Below are 12,004 nucleotides of genomic sequence, written 5' to 3'. Positions count from 1 at the left end.
ATCCATAGAACTCTCCTATGACCCAGCAATAGCACTGCTAGGGATTTATCCAAGGGATACAGAAGTGCTGATGCATAGGAGCACATGTACCCCAATGTTCATAGCGGCACTTTCTACAATAGCCAAATCATGGAAAGAGCCTAAATGTCCATTACCTGATGAATGGATCAAGAAGATGTGGTATATATATACAATGGAGTACTATATGGCAATGAGAAAGAATGATATATGGCCATTTGTAGGAAAGTGGATGGACCTTGAGGGTGTCATGCTAAGCGAAATAAGTCAGGCAGAGAAGGATACATACCATATGTTTGCATTCATAGGTCTAACAGGAGAGACCTGGCAGGGGACCATGGGGAGAGGAAGGGGGAAAGAGAGCGGGGAAGAGTGAGGGACACAGATCAAGGGAGATGACTGAATACTGAAGACGAACCATGGACTGAAGGGGGAGGGGGTGATGGTAATGGTGGGGGGCACTTGTGGGGAGAAGCACTGGGTGTTATATGGAAACTAATTTGACAATAAACTATTATAAAAAAATAAAGAGGGGTACCACAAAATCTAAAAAAAAATTTTTTTTTGAATGGGAGTTTTAATGTGAGACAAAAGGAAAGATTAAATATTGGACTGGTGATTTCCTGATATTTTACTGAAATTGGTGTCAGTAATGATTATTTAATATTAGTCATCCTGCAATGTAAATATTGGGCATGATGAATTCTTCAATCATCTCCAATAGGTGCTTCCCAACCCAAAACCACAATTTCAGGCTCCATCCCCAAAGATTCCATTAGTTTATGCATTAATATGTATTGTTCTCCTTTTATAAAATTGGTAACAGTAAATTTCACTATGCATTTTCAGAAAACATATTTTTTCTCCCCAGAAAACAGAAGTAAGGGAGCCAGGCTCACATATTTCAATTCTTGATGGAAAACAAAGATAGAGGGATGGGACAGTGCAAGTTTGCAACTTACTCAGAAATATTAGATTAATTTTTTTTAAAAAAACTAAACTCACTTCAGAGTTCATGCAATCATGAAAAGAATGTCCCTGCTGGTCAACAGCCCATGTTGTGGAGTCAGTCTGAACCCTGGTGAGTGTCCTTGGGAAAATTACCGAACCTTCTTCACACTCATTTCCTTCATCTATTCAACAGAAATGAGGAACATGCCAACCTCAGACAGTCGTGGGGAGAAAGTGCACACACATCTAAGGCTGTGCCTGAAACACAGTAGATGCTCCTGTTCAGCGGCTATCACCCGCTCCCTCCCCAACAACAAAGGGTCTGTGCAAACTCGCAAGCTCCCAACTAGACTCCACAGCCCTCCCTGGGGGAAACAGAGCTGGATTGAAGCTGCAGGAGAAAAGAGGTGAGTCCTTCTGACTGTGCAGGCAGAGGGCAATGGAAAGAGCTAATGGCAGCACCCCCTCAGGATTCCTCCTCCTGGGCTTCTCCAATAGCCCTCAGCTGGAGACACCTCTCTTTGTGGTCATCCTGACGTGCTACTTCCTGAGCTTTCTAGGCAATGGCACCATTATACTCCTGTCACTGCTGGACCCTCGCCTGCACACCCCCATGTATTGCTTCCTCTCCAACCTCTCTTTCATGGACCTTTGTCTAACCACGTGCACGGTCCCTCAGACTCTGGCCAACCTCAAGGGGCGGGATAAGACCATCACCTATGGTGGCTGCGTGACTCAGCTCTTCATCGCCCTGGGGCTCGGGGGTGTGGAGTGTGTGCTCTTGTCGGTCATGGCCTATGACCGCTATGCCGCTGTGTGCCGCCCACTGCACTACCTGACCATCATGCATCCGCAGCTCTGCCTGCACCTGGTGCTAACTGCTTGGCTCACAGGGTTCGGCAACTCGGTGCTACAGACGGCCCTGACCATGACCCTGCCCCTGTGCGGTAGAAACCAGGTGGACCATTTCTTCTGTGAAGTTCCTGTGATGCTCAAGCTGGCCTGTGCTGACACCTCCATCAATGAGGCTGAACTCTTTGCGGTCAGTGTCTTCTTCCTTGTGGTGCCCCTGTCGCTCATCTTGGTGTCCTACAGCCACATCACCAGGGCCGTCCTGAAGATCAAGTCAGCCCAGGGCAGGCAAAAGGCCTTCGGAACCTGTGGTTCCCACCTGATGGTGGTGGTCATCTTCTTTGGCACACTCATCTCCATGTACCTCCAGCCTCCTTCCAGCTACTCGCAGGATGTGAACAAAAGCATTGCACTCTTCTACACTCTGGTGACCCCCCTACTGAATCCCCTCATTTACACTCTGAGGAACAAGGAGGTCAAGGGGGCACTGAGGAGACTGGTGAGAAGAACCACAGGCTCAAGAGGGAGCTAAGACAGGGTTTGCAGATTCTGGGTGACTACAACCCAGTTTTCACTTAGGTCAACAAATTTTTATAAAGCACCTGCTCTGTCTAAGGCCTTGTTCCAGGGACTTCAGATATATCAGCAATCACAACAAACACCCCTGTCTCCATGGAGCTCAACCTTCTAGTGGGGAGAATATGGGTTCAATAAAATAATCTAAAAATAAGCTATGATATATCCTCTTGTAACATATACAATAAGGAGAATAAACAAATAATAACCACATACGACAGCATGAATGACTCACAAACACATTGTTGGGTGAAAGAAGCCAGATATAAAACAGTTCATACTGTTCAAACTGAATTGTATAAAATTTACTTTTCACTCATGTGAAATTCAAAAGCAGGGACAATGAATCTGTAGTACTGGAAGTCAGAATAGTGGTTGCCCAGAAGAGTCACAATTGGAAGGAGAAATGCCTGTGGAGAATTCTAGGGTTCTGCTTATATTCTGATCATGGATCTGAGTGCTATTGATAGACGATGTACAACATGTGAAAAGTCATTAGACTTTACCCTGAAGTTGCTTCCACTTTTGTGGCATGATGTACTTCAAATCACTTAATTTTAATGAGTTTGAAGCAAACTAGATATTAACAGAATACTATGATACTGAATTAACACATAAAGATTGTGTTTCTTTCACACATGACTGCTGTTATGTTGTAAATGAACTACTTTACTCCTTTCCAGTGTATTGAACCAGTAGAATAAACAGTGCTTATGGTATTAATAATATTTAGCCAAGTGGAATGAACCTTACCTAACTTTCCTTTGAAGACCTCAACCAAAGATCATTTGTACAGTGATTTCTGGTCTCTTCTTCCTTCCAGGTTAATTTGCAATTGTTTTATGGTGTCCATTTCATTTATTTCAGCTCTGATCTTTGTTATTTCTTTCCATCTGCTAACTTTGAGCTTATTTTGTTCTTTTTATATTTCCTGGAGGAGTAAAGTTAGGTTATGTATTTGAGAATATATTGTCTTGCTGTAGTCCTTTAAATGCTGTAAACTTTCCCTTTAGAATTGATTTAGCAGCATCCCATAAATTTTGGTAAGTAGTGTTTTATTTTCATTTTTTCAAGATATTTCTTGATTTCCCTTTGATGTCTTCATTGACCCAGTGGTTTGGGGGAGGTATGTTATTTAATTTTCACATATTTGCAAAATTCCAGCTTTCCTTTTGTTGGTGATTTTCATTTTCATACCACTGTGATAAAAAAAAAAGACACTTGCATGAGTTCAATCTTCCGTAATTTGCAAAGACTTGTTTTATAAATTATCTTATGGTTGATCCTGGAGAATGCTCCTGGTGTGCTTGATAAAAAGGTGCATTATGTTGCTGTTGGATGAAAGTTCCATTATTGTCTATTAAATTTTTTGAAGTATGGCTCAAGTCCAGTATTTCCTTGTTGACTTTCAGTCAGAATGACTTATTCATTATTAATACTAGACTATTGAAATCCCTACTGTTATTATATTGTTGTCTATTTCTCTCTTTATATCTGTTAGCATTTGCCTAATATACTTGGGTGTTTTCCTGTTGGGTCCCATATATTTACCCTTGTTATAGCTTTTTTTTAACCTTTTTTTTCCTGTTTTCTTTTTTTTTAATAGTTTATTGTCAGGTTGGTTTCCATATAACACCCAGTGCTCTTCTCCACAAGTGCCCTCCTCCATGTCCATTACTCCCTTTCCCCTTTCCCCCACCCTCTTCAGCTCTCAGTTTTTTTTTTTTTTTTTTGGTATTCAAGAGTCCCTAACTCTTTTCCCCCCTTTCTTCTCCCCATGGTCCTCTGTTAAGTTTCTCCTGTTGTTAGACTTATGAGTGAAAACATATGGTATCTATCCTTCCCTGCCTGACTTATTTCACTTAGCACAGCACCCTCGAGTTCCATCCACGTTGCCACAAATGGCCAGATTTCATTCTTACTCATTGCCATGTAATACTCCATTGTATATATAAACCACATCTTCTTCATCCATTCATCAGTTGATGGACTTTTAGGAGAATTAGGGAGCTCTGTAATTTTCACCCACCCGCATCTATCAAACTAAGAAGGACTGAAGCCACAATCAACAGAGTCCACAAAGAAGACAGCCTCATAGGTGTGTGAGAGAGTGCAAACTGGGAAAGATAAAAATGGGCAGGGACCTGGAGGCTCTGAGGAGAGGGAACCCCGCTCTGTGCAGAGCTGTGGAGAGATGTGGGGAAGAGAAAGAGAGGCTGAAAACGCTCATGGAACTGTCTCTAGAGAAGAGAAAAATCTCAGCCCGGGATGGAGAGGGATCCAATCATCCCATCTATAACCTGTGGAAACAGGGAGAGAGATCTTTTCTCTACCTGGCGTATTTTCCTTGGGCTCAGGGCTCCAATCCCAGACGGCCCCTGGAGAAACTGCTCCCTGCCCCCCCCCCAACTTGATTCCAACTAGGAAGCCGGCCACCTGTGGGAGTACATGTTATCTCAGGTGGTACCATTAAAGTGCATGGACTAGGATTTGGAAACGAGGTGGGGCTTGAAAAGTACAACTTGAACCTCCTGTAGCACAGGGAGATTGGAACCAAAAGAGTGGGTTGCAATGCTTGGTTCAAGGAGGGGTTGGGGGGTTGCCACTCTTCTCCCCACATCCATCAAGGCAAGGCCTCAGGAGTAGCCCACAGGACCCACAGTAAAGGCAAGACCTACTTACACCAAACCACGCCCATGTACACTGAAAAACTGCCTTTCCACCCCCCCCCTTTTCCCCCTGAAGCCCAGGAAAGACAACACTGATGCATTGATGTGATTAGATCAATTCTTGCTATTCAGATATATTTTCCCTTATCTCATTCTTATCTCTCCCCTCCACTGGACTGGCCACTCAGAACATTGGTTTGCCTAAACAGTCATACTTAATCCATTCTCTTGATGCTACCTTCCTTTCTCTCTTTCTCTGCAACAATCAGACTATATAGCTTCTTTGGGTAACATTATCTTCATTTTTTTCTCCTCACCTCCTACCATATTTTCCTCTTTCTCTCACTGTATTAAGCCTTTTATTTTTATTTTTATTTATTTTTTTTTTTAGCAAGCACGGGTCCGCTGGGCTCTGCAGGCCACTCGCTGGGGACAAAGAGCCCGCCCCGCCTCCACCCCACCCCCCCGCTCCCGCTTGCACCCTCAGATGGCTCACTGTAATTTGAGTTCCGCGTCTGAGGCAGAGAGTCCTCTCCGGCTGTGCGGGGGCCCAACCTCCTTCGTGCTCCCTCCTCTTCTATCCCCTCACCCCTTTCCCGTATTAAGCCTTTTAGTCTCTATGCCTGGTCAATGTTCAATTTCATTTCTCCATACTCCTGTCATTTATCTCTTGGTAGATGCTCTTCCAACAGGATTGCCTCCACCCTACTCTTTTTTTGTAGTTGGGATTTCTGGTTTTACACTTTTAGACTCTCCTTTGTCTTTCGTTGTTTTTTCCCCTCCCTTTTATTTTTCTTTTCTTTTTTTAATTCCCCTTTTTAGTTTGCTTGTTTGTTTGACTTGTCTGTGCATTTGCGTGTTTTTCCACCTGTGTGTTTGTCTGTCTGTTTTCCTTTTCAGGGCTACCTCAAGAAACAAGCCAAAGTATACAAGGTGTAGAGTCCCAAATATCACTGAGTAGGGAAATAAAATAACCAAAGGCACAACAAGAGAAACTGACAGACACCATTAAAAGAACACTCCCTGAACGGACAGGCCCTGGACAGTTAATGAGCCTCCTTTAAATAGAGCAAAACTCACAGGGGCAGAGTGCATAACAAGCTTTTAAAACTGACAAGAGACAGAAAGCTAGCCAAAATGCTGCAACGGAAGAACTCGCCTCTACAGGAATTACAGGAAGAAGTCACAGCTACAGAACTGCTCAAAACAGATATAAGCAACATAACTGAGCAAGAATTTAGAACAATTGTTATAGCTTCTTGATGAATCTTACATAATAAAGTTTTTATCTCTTGTTATCATTTTTAGCTTAAAGTCTATTTTGTCTGATATAACTATAGTTACCACTTCACTCATAAACATTTATAAAACAACTAGCACTAAGCCTTCTCAAACTCTTCAAATAAATTGAAGAGGAAGAACACTTTCTAAACTCATTTCACAAGATTAGCATTACCCTTACATAAAACAGATAAATACTACAAAGAAAAGAAAAAGAAACCTATAAACCAATATCTTTGATAAATATAGATGAAAATTTGTTCAACAAAATATTAGTAATCCAATTAAACAGCACATTCAAAGTTTCGTATACCATGATCAGAGGGACATAGTAGGGATACAGGACAACCCAACATGCACAAATCAGTAAATGCAATATATCTCATTAGTAGAGTGGTTTTCTCTATTGATGCAGTAAAACATTTGACAAAACACAATAAATTTTATTGTAAACACTCTCAACAAATTAGTTGTAGATAGAATGTGCTTTAACATAATAAAGGCCATATATGACGAACTCGTGGCTAACATATTAAATGGCAAAAGGTTGAATGCTTTCCCTATAAGATCAGAAACATGGCAAGGATGCCCACCCTCACTACTCTTACAGAACATAGTACTGGAAGTCCAGTCATTTGCTGAAGAGATTCTTTTTTTTTCTACTGGGTATTCTTTTCTGCTTTGTTGAAGATTAATTGGCCACACATTTGTGGGTCCATTTATGGATTCTCTATTCTGTTCCATTGATCTATATGTCTGTTTTTGTGCTAGTACCATACTATCTTGATGATTACAGCTTTGTAATATAGTTTGAAGTTTGGAATCCTGGTGCCTCCAGCTTTGGTTTTCTTTTTCAACATTACTTTGGCTATTTGAGATCTTTTCTGGTTTCACAAGTTTTAGAATTGTTTGTTCTAGCTCTGGGAAGAATCCTGGTGTTATTTTGATAGGGATTGCATTGAGTGTGTAGATTACTTTGGGTGGTATCGACTTTTTAACAATATTTTTTCTTTCAATCCATGAGCATGGAATGTTTTTTTCCATTTCTTTGTGTCTTCTTCAATTTCTTTCATAAGTTTCCATAGTTGTTAGTGTATTCAATAAAGCAGAAGAGAATACCCAATGGAAAAAAAGACAGTCTCTCCAGCACATGGTGCTGGGAGAACTGAACAGAGATATGCAGAAGAATAAAACTGGAGTACTTTCTTAAACAATACACAAAAATAAACTTGAAAGGGAAGACAGATTTAAATGTGAGACAGAAAATAATCCAAATCCTAGAGAAAACAGACAACAACTTCTTTAACCTAGACTGCAGCAACTTCTTACTAGACATGTCTCTAGCAGCATGGGAAACAAAAGTAAAAATGTATTGGGACCTCATCAAGATAAAAAGCCTTTACATAGTGAAGGGAAAAAAATCAATGAACTAAAAGGCAAATAATGGAATGGGAGGAGATATTTGCAAATAAGATATTGGATAAAGGATTAGTCTCCAAATTCTATAAAGAACTTATCAAACTCAACACCCAAAAATACAAATAATCCAGTTAACAAATGGGAAAAAGACATGAAAAAACACTTCTCAGAAAAAGACATCCAGATGGCTAAAAGACACATGAAAAGATGTTTATCATCAGTCATCATTAGGGAACTACAAATCAAAACCACAATTAGATACCACCTCACACCTATCAAAGTGGCTAAAATTAACAACTCAGGAAACAATAGATGTTGGCAAGCATGTAGAGAAAAGAGAGCCCTCTTGCACTGTTGGTGGAAATGCAAACTGATGCAGCCACTCTGGAACACACTATGGAGGTCCCTCAAAAAATTAAAAATAAAACTACCCTACAACCCAGCAATTGAACTAGTAGGCATCTACCCAAAGGATACAAAAATGTTGATTTGAAGGAGCACATGCACTCCAATGTTTATAGCAATGCTATCAACAATAGCCATATTATGGAAAGAGCCCAAATGTAAATGTCCATGAACTCACAAATGGGTAAAGATATGGTATATATATACAATGGAATATTACTCAGCAATCAAAAAGAATGAAATCTTGCAACAACATGGATGGAACTAAAGTGTATTATGCTAAGCAAAATATCTCAGACAGAGAACGACAAATATATGAATTCACTCATATGTGAAACTTGAGAAATACAACAGATAGGCATAGGGGAAAGGAAGGAAAAATAAGATAAAAACAGAGAGGCAAACCTTAAGAGAGTCTTAAATACAGAGAACACACTGAAGGTTGCTTTGGGGTGTTGGTAGGGTGATGCGCTAAATGCGTGATGGACATTAAGGAGGGCAGTTGTTGGGATGAGCACTGGGTGCTTATGTAGGTGATAAATCACTAAATTCTACCCCTAAACCATTATTACACTATATGTTAACTAGCTTGGACTTAGTACAATTTTTTATTTTTTATTTTTAAAATCATTTTTAAAAAATGAAGTCCAGCCAGAGCAATAAGGCAAGAAAAGAAATAAATGGCATCCAAAAAATTAAAAAGCCATAATCTACTTTATTGAAAATGATATGATCTTATATACAGAAAAACCTAGACACCACAAACAAACTGTTAGAACTCATCAACAACTTTAATAAAGTGCACAACATAAACTCAATATATGAAAATGAGTTTCCAGTCTCTACAATAGCAACAAAATATGTAAAACAGCTTTTTAATCCCATTCACAATCACACCAAAACCAATAGAACACTTAGGAATAAATTTAGCCAAAGAGGCAAAAGTTTTGTACACTTGAAATGATAAGATGTTGATGAAATAAAGTGAAGAAGAATGAAGATATCCTGTGTTCACTAATTGAAAGAATTAATACTGCTAAAATGTCCACACTACTCAAAACCATGTATAGACTTAGTGCATTCCTTATCAAAATTTGAGTGACATTTTCACAGATATAGGAAAAAAATCCTAAAATCTGTATGGAGTCACAAAAGTCTCCAATTGCCAAAGCCACCCTGACAAATAAGAGTAAAATAGGAAACAGCTCCCTTCCTAATTCAAACTATATTATAAAGCTCTAGTAAGTAAAACAGTATAGCACTGGCTCAAGAAATAGAATATTCATTGGGAAACAGTATCTTTAATAAATGGTCTTGAAAACTGGGTAACTACACTCAATGAAATTAAATTGGAGCCCTTAACACACCACCTACAAAAATTAACTTGAAATGGGTTAAGATGAAAACATAAGATCAGAAATTCTAAAACTCCTAGAAGAAAATATGTAGAAAATGGCTTAACATTGGACATTGTGACAGTTACCAAATGATGGTGTTATAATATCCTATAACACAAACAGCCTACTGTTTGTGATCCAAATTTCAGCCCAGAGCCTAAATATGACCCAAAACCACTAGCAACAAAGGCCAAAAATTAATGTGAGACCATATCAAACTAAAAATCAATGAAATGGAAAGTCAACTTATAGAATGGGAGAAAATATTTACAAATATTCTACCTGATGATGTGTTTACTATCCAAAATATCAGCAGAACTCATGCAAATCGGTAGCATACATAAAAAACAATTCCATATTTTAAAATGGGCAGAAGAGCCAAGTAGACATTTTTCCAAAGAAGACTTACCAATGGCAAATACATACATGAAAGATACTCCATGTCACTAATCATCATGCAAGCAAAAACCACAATCAGATATCATCTCACACCTGTTAGATTGACTATCATCAAAAAGGCAAAAGAGAACAAGATTTGGTGAGGGAACTCTTATGCATGGTTGGTGGGAATGTAAATTTGTAGAACCACTATGGAAAGCAGCATAGAGGTCCCCCTAAAACCTTTAAATGAAACTATTATCATATCCAGCAATCATCTTCAAGGTACATATCCAAAAGAAATGAAATTGGAATATTGGAAAGATATATGCCTTCCCAAATTCACTGTAGGATTACCATAATTTCCAAGATATGAAAACAGCCTAACTGTCCAAACAGATGAGTAGATAAAGAAGATGAGGCACACATATCTAAAGGAAAATGATTCAGCCTTGAGAAGGAAGGAAATCCTGTCATTTGCAACAACAAGAACAAGTCTGAAGAGAAAGACAAGGGCTATGTGATCTCACATATTTGTGGAATCTAGAAGAGCTTAGCATGTAGAGACGGTAGAATGGTGGTTACCAGGGGTTAAGGAGATAAGAGAAGTGGGAGGTGTTGGGCAAAGCATTCAAACTTCCAGTCATAAGATGAGTAGGTCCTGAGCGCCTAATGTGCAGAATGGTGATTATGGTTAATATTATAGTATTATCAACTTGAAAGTGGCTAAGAGAGTAGATAGATCTTGAATGTTCTCACCACGAAGAAGAGACAGTAATTATGTGACATGATGGACGTGTTAGCTAACACAATGGTGGCAATAATGTTATTAAATGTATATTCACATAAATGTGAAAGTATGTATACTCCTTAAACTTGTTCAGTGTTATGTATCAATTATATCCTTGTATATATAATAAAAAATAAATACAAACAAGGGCTATCCTTCATTTCTTTCACCCCACTTACAATTTCTTTCCTAAGGTCAGATTTTTGTGGCTCTTTAATACAAAATTGTCCCTGCAAAGTTGCTAAATAAGAGTGTCTTAGCATTACTCCACCTACAAACACAGCCCACTCTTTGTGATCCATTCCTTCAATGCAGAGACTGAAAGACTGGCATTTCTATGTGTATCTATAGTGAAAGCAAAGGGGGTACAGTTTGTTCCATGGAGCTCTTGAGCAGTACAAGATCCTGTCAATAGCAGATACTCCCACCCTCTCCTGATATGTGGTATTTTGTTTTCAAAATAACCTATGGGAATAAACTATTAACAAATTAACTTGGGTGTATTTGTACATATTTGAGAAAACAGGGGAAATACATCATTTATAAGCCTGTCACTTCTAAGAAGTACAAACTAAAGGAAACACATTATCTTCTACTAGTCATCTTCACAGAAGTGTTGAGAGATTGACCTATAAGAGATTGCATGTGGGGCCCAGGTTTATACGCGTGTATGTCTGTGTGTTTGTAATAGATTGATATATATGATAGAATACATGATATGATATAATATGTGATAGAGGTTGGATACAACCCAAATTCAAGCCAAAACGTAACATCTTGTGGTGCAGTACGAAGAGGAACATTCTAGGGGAAGGATAGACTGGTTTTTCCATGGAGGGCAGTGAAACTTGAGAGAGGTTGATTTTATGCTAAAAATGACACATTGTTAGCTAACATGCTTCCTTTAAATACATTAAAACAGAGTTCTCATTTGAGATAAGTTAATATAAAGCAGCTTTCCAAAAAGAATCTTGCAAAAACTATTTCATGTTCCAAAGGCTTGAAAAGGGACTTACAAATGTGAGAAAGTATTATGAGTAACTTGCTACCACAGATTTGGGGGAATGGGACCCCATAAAAGGCTTTGACCATTGACTATAACATTCTATTGATCATGAAGATCCCAAATAACCCAATCAGGACAAATGTCCAGGATACTTCTCTGAGATTCAACACACAGGTGCAACAGCTGAACAACCTCATTCTGAAAAGAGGTTGAAACCATCCTCAGAAATGGTTCACTAATCAAAAGAACTTACACTTCTTAG

The 12,004-nt window shown here is 39.0% G+C and overlaps 1 protein-coding gene across 1 annotated transcript; it reads left to right on the top strand.

Annotated features, from left to right (window-relative positions):
* The first annotated feature begins 1,408 nt into the window (after positions 1–1,408).
* On the top strand, positions 1,409–2,353 carry LOC115296482 (putative olfactory receptor 2B8). Its single transcript, XM_029944935.1, has one exon. The coding sequence runs from the start codon at positions 1,409–1,411 to the stop codon at positions 2,351–2,353; it is 945 nt and encodes a 314-aa protein (XP_029800795.1).
* Positions 2,354–12,004: the final 9,651 nt, after the last annotated feature.

Source organism: Suricata suricatta, chromosome 7 (genome assembly GCF_006229205.1).
Source record: "Suricata suricatta isolate VVHF042 chromosome 7, meerkat_22Aug2017_6uvM2_HiC, whole genome shotgun sequence".
Classification (NCBI taxonomy): Eukaryota; Metazoa; Chordata; class Mammalia; order Carnivora; family Herpestidae; genus Suricata; species Suricata suricatta.
Note: the sequence above shows the minus strand (reverse complement) of the source record. Positions and strands in the feature narration are given on the sequence as shown.